The 19,494-nt window shown below is 45.2% G+C and overlaps 2 protein-coding genes across 2 annotated transcripts; one reads left to right on the top strand and one right to left on the bottom strand.

Annotated features, from left to right (window-relative positions):
• Positions 1-362: 362 nt before the first annotated feature.
• Positions 363-4,281, bottom strand: LOC123087584 (elongation factor Tu, mitochondrial). The gene is made up of 12 exons (XM_044509627.1): positions 4,006-4,281; positions 3,823-3,898; positions 3,621-3,713; positions 3,439-3,513; positions 3,093-3,197; positions 2,904-2,994; positions 2,604-2,809; positions 1,881-1,964; positions 1,491-1,556; positions 1,352-1,414; positions 850-1,090; positions 363-758 (listed from the first exon to the last, which is right to left on the bottom strand). The coding sequence occupies exons 1-12, from the start codon at positions 4,191-4,193 to the stop codon at positions 688-690; spliced, it is 1,359 nt and encodes a 452-aa protein (XP_044365562.1). The 5' UTR covers positions 4,194-4,281; the 3' UTR covers positions 363-687.
• Positions 4,282-6,935: 2,654 nt separating this feature from the next.
• LOC123087582 (monothiol glutaredoxin-S7, chloroplastic) lies at positions 6,936-11,536 on the top strand. The gene is made up of 2 exons (XM_044509626.1): positions 6,936-7,479; positions 11,280-11,536. The coding sequence occupies exons 1-2, from the start codon at positions 7,044-7,046 to the stop codon at positions 11,333-11,335; spliced, it is 492 nt and encodes a 163-aa protein (XP_044365561.1). The 5' UTR covers positions 6,936-7,043; the 3' UTR covers positions 11,336-11,536.
• Positions 11,537-19,494: the final 7,958 nt, after the last annotated feature.

The following is a 19,494-nucleotide window of genomic DNA, read 5'->3' as shown; positions in this document are numbered from 1 at the left end:
TTAAAGAGGAAGACAAGGTGACCAACTACATAAGGGTTGTCATGGAGTGAGCTAAGGGGTTGAATATTGAGTTATGGGGTGAACGCAGTCCATGCTTGTACTGCTATGACATCGACACTAAAAGGAGATCCCGGGTGAATGAAGCTAGCCAGCGTTTCTGAAAACAGCACACAATGTTTCAACCAAATAATGGGACTAAACAGCACACAATCCCAATGTTTCAATCGAATAATGGGACTACACAGCACACAACACAGCAAAGAACAACAAACACGTGTCACCTCCTTCCAATGGTACAAATCAAAACTTCTCAAACTCCACAAAACATCAAGAATTCTTGTAGTAGATCGACTAAAAAAGCATCAGGAAACAAGACGGTCTTATTGAATCACCGAGCTAATATATGCCAGAGAAGCGTGTCTAGGTAACAAGCTGCGGTATGATACAGCAAACTACCCAACATGAGAAGAAAAAATAGCAATTCTTCGGAATGGTAACAAACCATTATCCGTAGGAAGTTGGTTGGCTGAATGCATCCACACAAGATGCATCCATGCCAGTCCCCTTGCTCTCGACTCTCGTTTATCTCGTGTTTCCGGTCGGACAAATCCTTCATATCAACATTCATTTGTTCGCTAAAATTCACTACGCCAAAAAAAGAGAAAGGTCTGGAACATATTATTGTTATTAGCTCATGACTTTGGCGACAACTCCGGCGCCGACGGTCCTCCCTCCTTCCCTCAGCGCGAATCTTAGACCTGGATAGCACAAAACAGAGAGATGAAGTCTTCGGATACTACTAAAGCGTATCAGATGCCGAAAAGTTCAAAGAACAAAATGCAATCGTACCTGGTTCGAGCGGAACAGGCAACATCAACTCAAAGATTGCGGTTACGTTGTCACCAGGCATAACCATCTTCACGTCCGGAGGCAACTCGATTTTCCCACAGATATCAGCTGTCCTGAAGTAGAATTGTGGGCTGTAATTCGAGAAGAATGCAGTGTGGCGACCACCTTCATCCTTGGTAAGGACGTAAATTTCCGCCTCAAACTTTTTGTAGGTCTTCACAGTACCGGGTTTGCAAACCACCTGAAATAGTAGCAAATGTTAGCAGGTGAAAATCGATAAAAAGAAGCAGCAAGTAACACTGAAAAAGGCACCAGATAGAGATAGGTATGCGGCAGCAAAAAAGAAATTTGAAAAGGCAATGTGCATAACAAATATTATTTGGTGACAACAGAGGCAATTACTTGGTACTCCATCTGTTTGCCCAAAGACCTCTATGGCTAAGAGCAGAAGTATATTTAGATCCAACATCTACATGTTCAACTAAGAATCAGGCTTACTGACCTGGCCACGCTCGACATCACCACGCTTAAGACCACGGAGAAGAAGACCAACATTGTCACCAGCCTACAAACAAAGAGTTGTCAGCATGAGACCCATCATCAATGAAGAACAATGCACGGCCTACTTTCATAATCATTACCTCTCCATGATCCATCATCTTTTTGAACATCTCAACACCAGTAACTGTAGTCTTCACAGGACCACTCTGTGACCAAGAATATGTTCCATCATGATACATCAAGGTAGCAATGTAATGGGTAATAAACTTGTGAGGACAACTAGGAAACTAGTGCCACCAGTCTTTGCTTAGTGTTGCATCTAGGCTCATGTGTGCATAGCAGACATAGGAGAAAAGATATATTACAACTAAAAGTAATAATCTCATGTACAACTTCACTAGGATTAAGCATTATAATACATAGCTGATTATTTTTCAATACTCAACAGTTGCATAAGATAGCCAAATTCATGCAAAAAAAATGATTATGGGCCAGCCATGGGTCAGGGACATTATCAGGCTTTAACTCACCTCCGTCAAACCTATGACCTCAACATCCTCACCAGTTTTAATTACCCCCTGTTCAATACGTCCAGTCACAACAGTACCACGACCCTGCAAATTGAAACAAATTAATCGCTATCATAATTAGCTGACAATGATAAGATTAGGCAAGACAAATGTATGAATTTGTCGTTATGATTTATGGAGCTGATGACTTTTAACTTCTCAAGGATGCTGATATTCCTGACTATACTGATAGATAATTCAGAAATAATGACTGCGGAGTGCGGAGGGACAACTTTTAAGTTTGAAAATTGAGTACACAGAAATATTGCCTGAGATTTGTGTTTCAGAGTTTCATGGTCTAGTGCTGCAGGGCCTGATTAAGTTAAACAGAATAACAATCAAAGATTCCCTGATTAAGAAGGAAAATAGAATAGCCGGGATAAAAGTATACTAGAGAAGGAAAATTACGATAGTCTGATCATGCATAATTTAGTGCAAATGCCACCTTGCGAATAAATCGTCTATGGCACAAGAGATAATATCATAGAACATAGGGAATAGATTGCTGTGCAACCGTCATAAGTATCCTAACATCACATTGCTTACTACCAAACGATGGAGATGTCTTAATTCTTGTACATAATAGTTTGCTAGGCTTTCTAACAATCAAACATCGGAATGAAAATGTAACACAAATAACTGTATATCACAGTGGTTAGTGCAGCAATCTGAAAATATAATCACCTGGATTGAGAAAATGCCTTCAATTGGCATCAAGAAAGACTTATCAAGCACCCTCACAGGATCGGGGATGTAAGAATCGACGGCATCCATCAGTTTCAAAATAGCATTCTTTCCAATCTCCTCATTTGTTCCATTCAAGGCTGACAAGGCAGATCCACGGATGATAGGAATATCATCGCCTGGGAACTTGTAGAAACTGAGGAGCTCTGCAGATAGAAGGGAGACAACAAATTTCCATTACAGCAGGAATATAACCAAGCAACCAAAAACAACATGGACAGCTGAAAAATGCTAGAATACCTCGAAGCTCCATCTCCACAAGTTCTAGTAGCTCTTCATCTTCAACAGCATCAACTTTGTTTAAGAAACAAACAAGTGATGGCACACCAACCTAGAAAAACAGAAGGGAGAAATGTCCATCTGCTCAGAACTGCAAAGCGAACATGCTGAAGAGACAAACTGCCGCGGAGAATACTGAGAATTTTGAACCTGTCGAGCTAGAAGAATATGCTCCTTAGTTTGTGGCATGGGGCCATCAGGAGCTGACACAACAAGAATACCACCATCCATTTGAGCAGCACCAGTGATCATGTTCTAAGTAATCCACAGCAAATTAAAAGCACACAAGCATCAGAGAAGTGTGTGACAGACAGTTTAGGAATATGAAAGCTCTAGAATGCAAAGTTCAGATGTCATAAGTGTTCATTCAGATACGAGGGATTATGCTGGAAGTTCATGAAGGTCAGTCACCCAGATTCTGAATTCAGCATACAGGGCATTCCTTTACGCTTTATAAAGTAAAATTTCTCTAGATCCCTCAACCCATAGCAGTTACCTTGACATAATCGGCGTGCCCTGGACAGTCCACGTGAGCATAGTGCCTCTTAGCGGTCTCATACTCGACATGAGCCTGTGCAAAACACAAATGCTCATAGAATCAGCACTTGATCTGCAAATGGAAATGAACACAGAACAATAGTATGCCAAAAATGTCAGCAGCAAGCGCTAAGGCCGGACCGTGGAGATGGTGATTCCTCTGGCTTTCTCCTCGGGAGCCTTGTCGATCTCGTCGAACGCCACCGCCTTGGCGCTCCCAGCCTCCGCCAGCACCTGCCACAAGACTCGGTTCAGAATTCAGATCACGCCTACACACGGGGAGCCACTCAAATTCGGACCAGCTCGCACTGCTTCGAGCCAGAGCGGGACTGATCTGACTGACCTTGGTGATGGCGGCGGTGAGCGTGGTCTTGCCGTGGTCGACGTGGCCGATGGTGCCGACGTTGACGTGGGGCTTCCTGCGGCACAGATTCAGCCGGGAGACCACTCAAATTCCGAACTAGGACACGGGAAACGGAAGGGGGGCGGGGAAGGAAGAGCGGATCTGAGGGAAGGGGGTGCTCACGTGCGGGTGAAGGTGGCCATGGACCTCGCCCATAGGCCAGCGGCCAGCGGCGAGGGCGGCGGCGGCTGGGGCCCGGCGGCCGCGGGCACGTCGGGGAGCGCGGCGGGGCCGGAGATCACGGCGGCGCGGAGGGCCGGGTAGGCGAGGACGCGGCGGGAGCCGCCCCGGAGCACTGCGGCGGCGGCCATTGCGGCGGCGGCGGCGCGAGGAGGGGGGATGGGTTTAGTTAGGGCTTTAGGAGGAGAATGGGGGAGGAGGAGGAGGCGGCGCCCACGAAGAGGAAATGGGAGATGCGAGCGGCTCCCGTTACTTCTACGTCACGGTACGACCCGTGGGCCGCGCTCGACACGGGCTTCCGGGCTCACATTGCTCGGTGCGCTTTTTCTGGCGGCCCAGTGTTTTCTAAAACGTGCTAAGTTTTTATTATTAATTTCTCATCCTCGCCTCAAAAAAAAAAAATTCTCACCCGAAATAATCAAACATGATGTGGAAATGCAGAAGAGCGAACTCAAGAAACCCGTTATCATGTAATTCTTTTTAAATATAAACTATAGAAATTAAACTTGCATGAACTAACCCGTATATTAGACAATGATAAAAATGTAATATTGCGATTGTCTCGGGAAATAGAATTAGGCAAGTGATTGCTCTAATTTGTAAATGAATAGTGTCTATGAAAGATATCTTGGAAACAAAAACATGAATAAGTAACATAGGTTTAGAGAACATACATGATAGTCAATAGCACGATTGGTAAGATAAATTAACCGGGCAATCTTTTCTGCTTAATTAATCGATAAGACAAATCTTTTATCGTTGTTTAAAAAAATAGTGTCATTTCCCCTAAAAAAAGAATTAGCGCTGCTTGATTCCCATATTGGTAGACCTTGTCATCGTTGCCACGCGCACGTGAGGGAGGAAGGCAGTGGGGCGTCAATGTTATGTGGTGCTGCGACGCCAACATGGAGACCAGCAATGTGTGGAGGGTCACCGCCCGCTTCTCGGGAATTACGTTGGAGAAGCCTCAACCCACGCAAAAAACTTTCTAACTACTCTCAGTTCCCTCCTCGGTCCCAATCGGCGCCACCCTTCTCTCTCTTGAATTCCTCTCGCCAGTGTCCATAATCTTTCGGTCTAACGTGCAAGGCAAGCATGTCACAGTTATTGGAGCAACATGGCCACCAAATCAGTCTAAACTAAACACAAGACAATAAGCTAGACATACTAAAAACAGCCAAAATGGCAAGAAGGACCTATATGTACCACACAAAAAGAAAACAATGGCTTGCATGAATCCGCAACAAAAAGTATCACTCTGCTAGTTCCCTTTAAAACACACCGTGTATTTTTTTTCTCTCATGCAAATACAAGCAACAAAGAGGTGCACACACATGCTTCCCGACTGGCGCAGCGTGTCACCGCGCTTCCACCCGCTAGTCCACTTATAGAAGAACAAACCAGGGCAAAACTGTAGTATTTGACAAAAAACCACCACAATTGGGGTCGTCGTCCTACTGAACTACACCTTTCAAAATTTTGAACAAAAACTACCACTTTTTTTTCTAATTTTGTGCCTAAAAACTACCAAAAACGATTGATGACCGTTTTAGAGATTTTAAACGCGTTTATGACATATGGGGCCCACTTGTCAGGGCTGACATGCCGCAAAGTCAACTCTGTTTATTTTGACCGTTATATTTGTTGTTATGATAGGTGGGGCCCACACATCAACATCTACCTTCTCCTTGTTCCTCCTGCTCTATTTCGCATTTTCTCGAACACATCTTGTGGATGGGAAGCATGGGAGTTCCGGGGTATCTCGCTTGACCGGGGTGGCGCAGCCGGAGTAGGGAAGCAGTACATTATGCAACTCTCGCTCATTGAGCTACAAGCTGAGCTGCAGGTCGAGCCCAAAAAGCGTCCTCGGGCGTGAAGGCCATGGCCTCCGGCGCCATCACCATGTGGGGATATCTCAAGAAGCTAGAGGCGTGGAGCCTCCGGCCATGGTGGTCGACCACGTTGTCCTACACGACATAGGGCTCAGCAGCGGCCTACGCGGTAGAGAGGCGTTGCCGGCGCATAGGAGAACACGGGCGACGAGGTGAAGGTTGTCATCAGCGTCTTCCCCTCCAGCCGCCGAACTGCGTTGGTGTCGGGTCAAGTGGCGCGTGGTTGTCATTGTTGATGCTCGAGCTGCACCACGAGGGAGGCGTCCAGTGTTGTAGCTCGTTCGCTCCTCGTCTGCGCTTAAAACTATGGCCGCATCGTGCACCGCCATCTCTGGCCCACGTCAGACACACCGCTCAGGACTAGGCCATCTCACCCATCCCCGGCGACTGGATAGGTTCATGCGGTACAGCAGCAGAGGATAGAGCTGGACACATCCCGCCTTGCTCGGTCGCTCCTGCGAGACTGAGCTCCCGGCTGGTCCTGCTTGCTTGCACCCCAGCTCGCACCTGCGATGCCAAGCACCGGCATGGTGGCGGACGGCGATGGTAGGGCTGGGCGCCTCTGCAACCCTCACAACTCATCCAACCAAAGCTCCGGCAGGCATCCAAGATGCTTGACTAGATGTCCCAGAGAGAAAACATTTGCAGGGAGAAGAGGGTTGATGATGAATATGGCCCCACCTATCATAACGGCCAATCTGATGGTCAAACCTAACATAGTTGACTTTCCTGCCACGTCAACCTAATGGTCCGGTTGTCATAAACATGTTTAAATCGTCTAAAACGGTCATCAATCGTTTTTTATAGTTTTTAGGCACAAAAGTAGAAAATACGGTAGTTTTTGGTCAAAATTTTGAAAGTTGCAGTTAATGGGACCACGAGCTCAGTTGTGGTTGTTTCTCATACTCCTGTCTGGCAGGCCCAAGAAACCTTCGCCGGCCTTCTCGAATCTCGGCGGGCCACAAAAGGTCGCGAGGAAGAAGCAAATGACGGTTCTGCCATCCAGTCAACCACAGCCACGACTCATCCGTCCTCTGCATCCGTCGCCGCCGGCGCTCGACCTCCACACGCCACCCGCCGCCCGCCGCGATGGCCGCCGCCGCCCCCTCCGCCACGGCGCTCGCCGGCGCAGCCCTCCCGCTCCCCCTCTCCGCGCGACCTCAACCCGCTCGGTTCTCCGTGGCGCTCCCCCGGACGGCCCCTCCTCCCCCGGCCCTGCGGCTCCGGTCGGTGCGGCGCCTGGCGGCGGCCGAGGGGCCCCCGGCGGGCATGAAGGAGACGCTGGACAAGGTGGTGTCGGCGCACAAGGTGGTGCTGTTCATGAAGGGGACCAAGGACTTCCCGCAGTGCGGCTTCTCCCACACCGTGGTGCAGATCCTGCGCTCCCTCGACGTGCCCTTCGAGACGCTCGACGTGCTTGCTAACGACGCCCTCCGCCAGGGGCTCAAGGACTACTCCAGCTGGCCCACCTTCCCGCAGCTCTACATCGACGGCGAGTTCTTCGGCGGATGCGACATCACCCTCGGTATGTATACATATGAGCCCTCTGCCTTTTCCTTCTCCCGCAGCTCTACATCGACGGCGAGTTCAAAATTTGAGAATTATTGCTGTGCTACTACACGCCTGATGTTATGGTGTGAATTGTTCTGTGACGAACCTATTTTCTTCTCTCTAGTATCGGGGCGTAGCAATGCGTCATTAACCTGAAATACTTTCAGTTGAGGGCGATAGTGGTAGATCTGGCATGTGGAAAACTCTATGTCTGTGTAGCTGTTTCAGGCATATAATTTGCTCATGTTCAAGGCACACTACATTCATGCTGCTTCTTGTAACTGAAAGAGTTTTGGGGCAGTGTCAGTTTTAAATAGGAGTAGTTGGGTTCTTCACATTCAAGAGATAAACTAGGATTGGATTGCACTCGTCCCTCTGTTTCTTTGTAATCTCCATATTAGTGTAGAAATGTGACGGACGAAGTAGCCGCACTGCTTTCTTCCGTAGTCTACCTGATGCAGTGCTTATGTGTGCGGGAATGCCTCAGGGATTCGATGCTCTATAACTTAGCCAAACTGTTGGGACTTGGGAGAGTAGGAACACGCATGGTGATGTTGCACTTGCTTAGTTATAGTCTGCAGTTAGCTTTAGAGAGAAAACAAAGATCGAGTTGACATGGCTTGGTGCCAATATCAGAATTTGATTATGCCAACCTATGGGATCAGAATTATCAAGACTAGCTGAGTTCTGATCAGCAGCTTTGTTGTAAACTAAGAACCAGCTTTGTACCTCCCTGAAGTTTTTCAGCATGGGTTTAGTATTCCTTTCCTATGACTTAACTTGATGACAAACAATCCATCTTTACTGTATGAGCAACAAAAGACGCATGGATATTCCTGTTGCTAATTAGAATCCATGGTGTGCTCCCAGACATGCTCACCATCATTATCATAATAAAAAATAGTTGTATCCCCACTATTTGCACCACCTTGGGTAGGTGCAAAGTTTTCTTTTCTAGGCAGAAATCTTGCATAACAAGTCCATTTCATGCCAGGATGAGTTGGACTGTGGTAGTGTTAAAGTCTGGTGATAGTGTCAGACAGTACGGAAGCGATGTGGCTTGCTGCAAGTCCTGCGAATAAATATGGCTTCCTATAATCGTAATTTTGTCTCGTGACTTTGATCATTCCCAGCGTTGCCCGAAACCTCTGAAGTAGAAGCAATTGAAATAGAGCCCGAAATCTCAAATCTCAAAATGGGAACAATGCTTTGTTTCTTGCTGTAAGATCCCCTCTGTGCTACAAAATAGGAGCATTGCTTTCTTTCTTACTGTAAGATCCCCCTCTGTGCTATGACATTATCTATCTATGGCGGCAACATTATCAGGAAGGACCATCATAATGTAAGTTGGTACCCTTCTTTTCGCGGTTGCCAACATCAAACCGGCCAACATTGCAGCAGGCGAGGATCTCATTTGTTCTGCTCCTGTTTCAAGCTCGATTAGCATTCATGGCCGGATACTTCCTAGTATACATGAAAGCTCAACCATTATTTTTATTTATGCTTCGGTGTCAAATACATGGAATAGTGCCAGCCTTTGGGAACACCAATTTCCAGACTGGTGCAAAATTCCAGCCACATGGCTTAAATTTGTGGTAAGCCATTCCAATCAAGCAGCAGACTATGCATTGCTGAGTCACCTACTCGAAAGCTTTATTAGACCATTCCATGCTATGAATGTGTGGCATTCTAGCTTGAAAAAGATCAGCTTGCAGATCTCTACCTTTATATAATCTAGAACATCTGAATTCGGTGTTGAAGAAAATGTGAGATTTTTTGCATCGAAATTATGATTATCAAGAAAGATTAGTGTCACACTTGGTCTATGGACTGGTTTATTCAGTAGTCTGCCTCAGGGTTCCATGCTCTAACTTAGCCAAACTGCTGGGACTTTGGAGAGTAGGGGACACGTATGATGATGTGGCACTTGCCTAGTAGAGTTTGTAGTCAACTTTAGAGAGAAAAATATATTGAGAATGCCATGGCTCTTGCCAATATTAGAGGGGTTAATTAGATAAATGCCACTCCAATTATGGTGATTCATAAAAATGCCACTGCAATTTCCAAACTTTGAAGAATGCCACTGCAATTTTTGCAAACTTTGAAAAACGCCACTACAGACTTCGAAAGAAATGGCATGAAATGGCATTTTTCAAAGTTTGCAAATTGCAGTGGCATTTCTCGGAATCGCCAAATTTGGAGTGGCATTTATCAAATTAACCCAACAGCTTTGTTGTAAACTAAGAAGCTGTTTTGTAGCTTCCACAAGTTTTCCCATATTAGATGGTGCCAATTTCTTGGATCAGAAATTATCATGGTACATCAGTACTCAGACTAGCTGAGTTCTGATCAACAGCTTTGTTGTAAACTAAGAAGCTGTTTTGTAGCTTCCACAAGTTTTCCCATATTAGATGGTGCCAATTTCTTGGATCAGAAATTATCATGGTACATCAATACTCAGACTAGCTGAGTTCTGATCAACAGCTTTGTTGTAAACTAAGAAGCTGTTTTGTAGCTTCCACAAGTTTTCCCATATTAGATGGTGCCAATTTCTTGGATCAGAAATTATCATGGTACATCAATACTCAGACTAGCTGAGTTCTGATCAACAGTTTTGTTGTAAACTAAGAAGCTGTTTTGTAGCTTCCACAAGTTTTCCAGGACGGGTTCAGTGTTCCTTTTCTACAAGTTAACTTGATGACAAACAATCCATATTTATTATGAGTAACAAAAGATGCTTGCTCCCCCACCTGCTCACCATCATTACCATCATCAATAGTTTCATGCCCACTATTTGCAGCACTTCAGATAGGCATACTTTTTTCTTTTCTAGTCCGAAACCGCCTAGTAAGTTCATTTCATCCCAGGATGTGCTGGGACTGTTGGGACTGTTAAAGTCTGGTGATGGTTGTCAGACAGTACGGATCACATCTGGTGATGTGACTTGCTCCAAATCCCCCAAACAAATATAGCGACTTCAATCATTCATAGTGTTTCTTTCCATGCTCTAAAGTCTAAACTCCGAAGTACTAGTAGCAGTTGAAATAGTAATCACAAAATCTCAACTCTTAAGATGGAAAAATTGCTTTTTCCCCCCTGGAATATTGCTTTGTTTCTTGCTGTAAGATTCCCTCTGTACTATGCGTTTATCCCATCTGTGATTTCAACATTATCAGGAAGGACCATCATAATGTAAGTTGGTAACCTTCTTTTCGCGGCTGCCAACATCAAACCGGCCAACATTGCAGCATGAGCGATCTCATTTGTTCTGCTCCCGTTCCAAGTTCAAGTAACATTCTGACCAGACACTTCCTAGTACAGCTTCGAGCTCAGATCCATTGTTATTATTTATGCTTCAGTGTCAGTGACATGGAATAATGCCAGCCTTTGGGAACACCAATTTCCAGGACTGGTGCAAAATTCCAATCACTTAGCTTAAATTGCTGCCACACCATTCTAGTCAAGGAGCAGCAGATTATGTATTGTAGGCTCATGAACTGTATGTGTTGTAGGCTCATGAACTGGAAGCACTTTTTTAGTTTTATCAAGTACAGATGAGAAATGTACAACATTGCGGTGTCAAAAGGATCACCTTGTTGACGAAAATGTGAGATCTTTTTGTATCGAAATTATGGTTATCGAGAAGGATTAGTATCACTGCTTCTCCATTATACCCATGATTAGTGTTAATGTTTCTTGTATACTTGTTTGTGTTTGAAATCAGTGCTTGAATGAACCGACTTTCTAACGCTTACGCTGCTGTATGTTTTGCAGAGGCATACAAGAGTGGGGAACTGCAGGAGACGCTGGAGAAAGCAATGTGCTCTTAGCGAATGACGGGCGACATCATACAGTAAACCATTATATATGCTCTAGCCCTTGTCGATCGTACGCACTCTTTCAGCCCACGGCAGAAAAGTGGAGATACAGTTGCTAAGTTGTAGATGATTCAAATTATGAAGCAGTGAGTTACAAATGTACAATGCACTTTGTCTAATGTCTATGATAAATTTTGTGCAATGTGTGGTCAATCGCTTGCACGATGGTTTCCTGTGACATGGAGGGCAACCCTGGGTAAGGTTTTTGATGATCTTCCTCAACAGCTTTATCTGCAATAGTGGGTGTCCAACTGTTTAAAAGGACGTTAAACGACACGATGTCACACAACAAAGAGTTGTAATGAGAACCCGAAATGGGGAGTTTCTTAAACGACTAAATTTTTTCTTCAATTTCAATGTTTGTTTAATAATCTCAAGATTTTAGGAGAAATATTTGACAGTCAAGTTTTTCCAACCCGAAGACCCAAATCTGAGTCAAGGGAACTTGAGCTCGGATCCGACGGTCCGTTAGTAAAAGTGGGCGTGTTAGCACGAGTGTTTCTTTCTTAATTTTATAATTTTATTTTTCCATTGTTTCCATGGCCTGGCCACATTGAAGCGCAGTTCTTTTTACCTTTTGATTATATTATCCAGAATCAGCTTCCGACAGAATCAGCCATCGAGTTCTTTTCTAAGATTGTGGTATGAGATTATGAGATGAGTTGTGTGCTGAAATATCTGTAATGTCCCTGAACTGAAGAATGATGATGGTCTCGCCTTTTTTTCCACATCAAGAGTACCCAATGAGATCCGGAACAGAAAACTCCTGCCTCTCATGCTTCAGAAAGGTAGCAAAGTTCCTCCATGAGGGAGGAAGGTAGTAAAGTTCCTCCATGAGGGAGGAAGCTTAGTGATGATGCCTCCGGCAAAAAACTTGTCCGGTAACACACAATTGAAGTGTTCAAGTTCTTTAACAAATGACTATCTCGTCCGCTTGCTCAACCATGAAGCGTTCATCAGTCATCATGTAGTCATAGAATTGTTCCATGATATACAACTTAGTGCCGGCATCTGAGACCCCAAACTTGGCCTCGAGTGCATCTCATGTATCCTTGCCATTATCATTTGACGCATAGCCAGCAACTATGTTCTCACCAAGAACACTCACGAGAACAGCCTTAAACAAGGTATCCGTTTTCTGAAAAGCTTGTTCCTGTTGAGGATCAAGAACTCCTTCAGGTTTACGAAGGGTGGCGTCATAGTAGCTAATGGTTTGAAACCATAGAACGGCTCTCACGCGTCTTATAGTGCACGCCCTCAAACATAGGAGGTCTCATGGAAGCAGCAAAACCATTCGGGGTAAATTGCCTATAATAAGATTTTTTTTATTGTTGAAAATATGATCATATCTAGAACATATGGAGGCTCATGAGCAATTTACCATATGATTTTAATAACAAAAATAGTAGATAAAACATGACTATCATAGTAGAGATAAGACAAGTCATGCAATCCCACATAGAGTATGCAAATAGCATCTGAAGTAGTGAAGTTGAACAAAACATATCTAGAACAAGAAACTGTGGTAGAATCTCAATCAGAAAAGAACACGAAGAGGTACTGAGCCGTGGCAGTAACATTGGGGTTGGCGTTGACGTCGTCGCCGGTCATGTCGTCGAAGAGGTTGTCGACGCCGAGGAAGAAGTCGTCGACGCCCGTGGCTTTCGTGATGAAGAAGTCAATAGTCCCGCATAGCGCTCTTCAAAAACCTTATCGCCCTTCTCCGGTATATAACTCGAAGTGGCGGGATTTTGGAGGCCTACTATCCCGACCTGCGGTGCACGCCGCAAGCCGGGATGTGGACGAACATAGCAGCAGCTCAAAGTTTGGAACTTGGTGGCGAGAGGCAGACGAAGTTCTGATGTGCCTATCTGAAGAGCGGCTCGGCTCATTTCCGCAACCCGCGACGCGTCTTGACCAGGTGGGCGGCGGCGGAGGAGCGCACATGAATGTCTGTCTTATTCTCATCCTTATACATGTGAAGAAACAACCTTCCTTATAACAAGGTATAACTCTTACTAGGTGAGCAGTATGAGACTAATAAACTTTAATCCATCTCTTATCTTGCATGAATGGGCTAAGTGGGTCTCTAGGATCTATTAGGAATCTTAAAATTGCTATTGGGTTGGTCCAAAAATAGACTAAATTTCAGCACTAGTTATTTGTCTCTCATGAGTTAGGTTGGACGGATTAAATGGAATAGATGGATTGAGATGCTAAGAAATATTGCCATTTAGCATAAAATAGGTGTTGTGTTATATTAACGGGGTGCTCGCAAAACTCGTTAGCTCCTGAAAAAAAAACTTGTTAAGTTTAACAAGTTAAAATCAGTTATCGGCTATGTGTTACTTTCTCTATTTTATAATATAGTGCGTCCGTGTTTTTCGAGATTTAAGTTTGACTATAAATTAAACCAACATGGGCGACTAAATTTGTGTCATTAGAAACTTCTTTCGAATACGAATTCAATAGAAAAATTATATCATTAAAAACTTCTTTCTAATACGAATTAAATGGTATAATTTTTGTTCCAGCCTTAGCCATCACGTTGGTTAAAATTATGATCAAACTTAAATTTCAAAAAACGCAGTGCACTATATTTATTATGAAATAAAGTGAATGTTAAAATATTGGCCTATAGTCCCGCTATCCCTCGGTCAAATCTCCGTCGCCATCCTCCAATCTCGTCTCGGGTCCGGCGCCATCCTCCGATCCCCCCGTCGCCATCCCCCAGAGCCCAGAGGTCAAATCCCTGTCGCCATCCTCCGGTGTCCCCGTTGCATTTTCATTTCAGTCTGCTAGTCTCCATTTTCCCGCGGAGCATCCCCTATAAAATCCCCTTTTTACATAATTTTTTTGCTGTGACGCATATGCTTCATATGCTGTTGATTTTGAATATCTGTCCATGCTTCGTATCTGTGGTTGACTGGACTGTCGAATAGCTGCCTCGAATTAAATTACCGTGAGTAACTGTTCACGCTGCACAACTGTGGTATAGCTGCCTAAATTGGATTATCGTTAATACCCATTTCCTGTTCTTTTCTTCTCTGCATCTATCGCTCTACTCCTACTGTTGGGGAAGACCATTTCGGGGATTTCCCATCCTAGTTCAAAGCCATATGCAATAACTAGCAGTGTTGTGTCCATTCGTATGACGCATCATAGTCATATTCATAGGAGGTTTTTGTTTTCAGAAAACTGATTGTTGTACACATTTCTTGCCTGTCTAGAAATAACTGTTTACCTGTTCTAGTTGGAATCCTTTCATGGTAGATCTGAGATGATTTATATCCAGCCAGAAACATTTTAGCTGCTGCTTTAGACTGGGTGCAATTTTTGCCTGCTTCCTGGTATTTAGCCCATCTGTACATATTTCACACCAAGATAACACTCTGAGTTTGTTGCTAGCTATACATCGGTATAGTTTCCTCTAAACATTGCTAGTTAGACTTGCAGTAAGTTATACTACTTCATATAAAATTATTTCCGCATGTAGTATTTGGATTGCACAAGACTATCAGGGATCGGGCTTGCCTGCTCCCTTCCCGTGCTCCCATCCGTGCTCCCACCTCATCCAACGGCTGTCTTTTTTTCTTTTTTCTTTCTAATCTAATCATCTCCCCCCCCCTGATTTTAAAGGGGTGGGGCCGGGCCTTATTTTGTTCCAATCAAATCAATCCACGTATACGGGAGCACGGATGGGCACACGGGAGGGGAGCAGGCAAGTCTCGTCCGACTATCAGGTAAGCTTATCTGGCTGCTGCTGACTGTATGTACATCCCCTGTTCTCTTCCTTCTCAGATCTTCCTGCCCAGACAGAACAACTCAACGAGACTCGAGATCGATTCATCCATGGGGGCCGCACTGTCCCAACCTGAGGGCAACGGCGTCGAGGACAACGCCATGCCCGACCTGGAGATCGGTCGATCCACCATAAGCAACATTCTGCAGTCAGTTCTACCGTTTGCTTCCCCGCCATCGGTAGCGCAGCTCGTGCGTTCGCTGTGGGGGCTGGGCTCCCTCACCCTTGTTTTGTCCTTGACCACTGTGCTCCACCTGCCAGCTGCAGGGCCCGTCTTCGGGCACTACAGGGAAGCCTATTACACCATTCTCGCGACCGTCCTCCTTGTCGTTGTGCCGGTGGAGCTGGGGACCGCCTTTTTCTTGCCACGCTGCAACAACAGGGGCCGACTCCTCAGCTTTGCCACAGGGCTATTGCCCTGCGCATTCGTGCTGCTCCTCGTCGTCATCTCGGTTGGTGGTTTCGCCGTCCCCTTTAAGCTCTGATCTTATGCAAGGTCAAAACTACTAGCTGCACAGATGCCTGGATGTATTCTGTTGATTGGTCCGGTTGATTCGGAGGTTAATTTTGTATTTGGTGGAAGTTTCTCGGTGGTGTCAGTGATTATTTGGTTGGTTATTTCTGGGCAGATATGCAGTACATAGGTTTTGTCTCTAGATATTGGAGGATATGTGTTATACATATGCAGTATATAGGTTTTATCTCTAGATACTGGAGGATATGTGTTATACATACGCAGTATATAGGTTTTTGTCTCTAGATACTGAGGACATGTGTTATACATATGGAGCATGTATGTTTTGTTCTAGATCCTGGAAGATATGTGTTATACGTATGGAGTATGTAGGTTTTGTCTCAAGATACTGGAAGATGTGTTAGCGAATATAAGTATGTATGCGGCAGCGCTGTCCTCGGTCTGAAAACAAAACAAAAAGTTCTGGTCATGTTGTCCATGTGTTCCATGTATGCATTCTTCTTCCTCTCATACGAGGAGGTGTCTGTCAAGATGGATTTTATGCCTGGCTCTGCTTGAATTGAGTGTATTTTGTGTGAACTGAGCTAAATACTGGGGATAACTAAAAAGTTCCCGAATCTGCTGTATGCTTGTTTATTAGTGTTTGACTGGGAAATAAAACGAACTGGGCACATGTTAGGTGGACTTTTCATTATCTCTGAGTACATACATTTTGCCTTTTGGTGTTTTGACTTGGCAAATCGAATGAGTAGAAGTAGACATTAATTGGCCTGGTAAATTAGAAAATAGAAGCTGGTTATTAATTATTAGCAGAAGTGTGGACAATTAGAAAATAGCCTGTTATTGGATTCAGATCGTTTGAGTACACATTAATTGGCCTGGTAATTAGATGCAGATCTCAGTTATATGTGCTGAGTAATGCTACTCATCTAAGGGATAAACAGACCACGCAGTTTCTGCCCTTATGCATGTGAGTTTGGACCTATGCCATCATCAGTAACGTTGCTCATGTGTTACGCTACAGTCTATTGTCTGTTTGTCTTGCTCTTGTATGACAGTTAATTTATTGCTTAAATGGAAGTTGTGGCAATGTATATGCCTGATAGGGCCTTTTTCATGGAATTAACGTGCTTCCATTGTTTACCAGTCCAGGAATGCTATCCTTGGAAGTTAGTCTTCTATCAATTCTAATTCAAGGAAATGAAGCCAGTGGTATGATTTCTTTGGCGCGCAACTTAATTTGTTATCGCTGGTGCTGTAGCTAGTGCTGATGTACTGCTCAAGGTATGTTACTGCACAGTTTTTATGATGTAGGCTGATTTTTCGTGGCATAAGGATTTCAAGGATTGATAAACTGATTTTTTTTCCTAAAGGTAAATGGTGGCACCCTGTTGTTAAATCTGTTGGTTACATTCTGAACTGTCATTAGCAGTCGTCCTCTGAATAGTGAATAGACAACCCTTATATTCTGAATCGTCAGTGCCTTCTTCTGCAGACGTCTCCCAAAATATGCAGAGCAAGACGTGTTCTGTTCTTTTTTTTGGAAAGGTGTGCTCTGCATTTTTGCTCCACGTGGTCAGCACCAACGTCTTGCCGAAGCAGCAGTCGGTCGCGCAGCTTCTTCCACACGGTGTTGCAGATCCTGCGCTCACTCAACATGCTCTCCAGTGAGGCGCTCCGGCCGGCCCACCCTCCGGCAGCACTACATTGATGGCGAGTTCTTCAGCGGATGTGACATCACTGTCGGTATGTATGCACTTTGGTTTCCTTCTCCCAGGAGTATGGTTCAAAATTTTGACTCTCTGTTACAGTACACTGTACACGTGGAGTATGAACTGTTCTATGAGAAATCTGTTTTGTCTAGTATCTGGGCATCGGAATATAATTATTACTCTGGCATGTTCTGAATTTCTGAGGACAAATAATGGTAGATTTGGCAAATGGAAACACGTAGCTGTTTCAGGCATAAGATTTTATCAGGTTTAAGGAAGGACACATCAGTGTTGCTTGCGGCTTAAAGGGTATGTGTCAGTTTGGATGTGTCATAACTGCAACTGGTAAATTAGTCCAGATCTTGAAAGTCAAGTGATAAACTAGGAGTGGAGTGCAGTCAGAGTCAGGCACCCTGTTGCATTCTGCTTTCCTTTGTCGTTGAAGGCTATGTTCTTCTCTTCTTTTTTGAAAAGAAAAAATGGAAACTACGATCGACTATCGTCAGTAAGGTCGAGATGGAAAGAATTCTCAACATGATGGGACAGGTCGAGATGGAAAGGAACCTAAAAGCATGAAATGGCTTATCAAGTTACAAGCCAACAGAGAGTTAAGCCCATTGCTTCACAATTTACTTGTGAAATAAACTACTCAGCACATAGTCTATGTGTTGGGAGTTGGGACTTGATGTTGGTTTTCTTGAGTAGTCCATGCCCAAGAACTCAGCCAAAACTGATGAGACTTGCGAGTGGTAAGTCTGTCACGAACGAACCTTGCTATACGTACGAACAGAGTGCCTGTCCAACATTGTATGATTATTAGAGACAATCGCAGATAATTTAGTTTGTGGGTCATAGCATTTAGAGATGATTTGGTCTCTGGTCGTACTAGTCGGACGAGAAAATCATCGTATGCAGAGCAGTTTCGGTCACGAACTCATATGGTGATACAGTCATGCAGCACTTTCTTAGTTAGAGGTTCTGGTCAGCTTTAGAGACAGAAGCTTAAGATGTCATGTTTCAGCGCCAAGGATGAGCCCATGATTCTAGCTCCTCACTGCCAAGGATGAAAAATCAGGCGCGCCTGTTTTAGCGCCGCGTTGTCGTCTGGTAGATGGCCTGTTTTTTTTTTTTATGAAAACAGAAAAAAGAGTCGTCGAGCCTGGGCGGAGGCCGTCGGGCGCTGAGATCGGACACGTGGAGGCAGATGCCATCAGGACGGTCAAATGCGTCGGGACGGGCTCTCACCGCAACTTCGCCGCAGCTTCCTCAAATCGCCAACGCGGAACATTTTTGCGGGTTTCGGTCTTACAAAACAAAGCCCCCACACCACAGCTCAGTATCCCACAAACAAAACTGTAGATCGATTCCATCCTCCATGAGTTCAACTTCAACTTCAATCTCGGTCTTATCCCAAGGCAGCGGCGTCGCCGCCTCCGCCGCCGCCGACATGACCGACCTAGAGAGCATAACCCACATGCTGCAGTGGGTGGTGCCGTTCGCCTCGCCGCCGGCGGTAGAGCAGCTGGGGCGCGCGCTGTGGGGGCTGGGCTCCCTCACCCTTGTGCTGGCCCTCACCACCGTGCTCCACCAGCCGGCCGCCGGACCTGTCTTCGCCCACTACAAGGCCGCATACTATACCGTCCTTGCCTTCGTCCTCTTCGTCGCCGTGCCGGTGGAGCTGGGGATCGCCTTCTGCCTGCCCCGCTGCAGCCACGGGCGCCGGATCCATCATTTTGCCAGGGTTCTCGTCCCCTGCGCTTACCTGCTGCTCCTCGTCGTCATCTCCGTCGGTGGATTCGTCCCCTTTAAGCTCTGAACTACCTGCTGCTCCTCGTCGTCATCTCTGCCGGTGGATTCGTCCCCTTTAAGCTTTGATCTACGTGCTGCTCTTCCTCGTCGTCATCTCCGTCGGTGGATTCGTCCCCTTTAAGCTCTGATCTACGTGCTGCAGGATAAGTCGATTGGTCTGGTTGATCGGCGGTTCATTTGTATTCTGTCAAAATTTGTCCGTGCTGTCAGTGGTTATCTGCTTTCTTATTGTTCTGGGTACATATGCATGCACTAGATAGTCTGTTTCTAGATACTTTCCAAGTACGTTGTGTTAGGGAATGTGAGTCTGTAT

Source organism: Triticum aestivum, chromosome 4A (genome assembly GCF_018294505.1).
Source record: "Triticum aestivum cultivar Chinese Spring chromosome 4A, IWGSC CS RefSeq v2.1, whole genome shotgun sequence".
NCBI lineage: Eukaryota > Viridiplantae > Streptophyta > Magnoliopsida > Poales > Poaceae > Triticum > Triticum aestivum.
The sequence above is the reverse complement of the archived record's forward strand: the minus strand, read 5'-3'. Positions and strand labels throughout refer to the sequence as shown.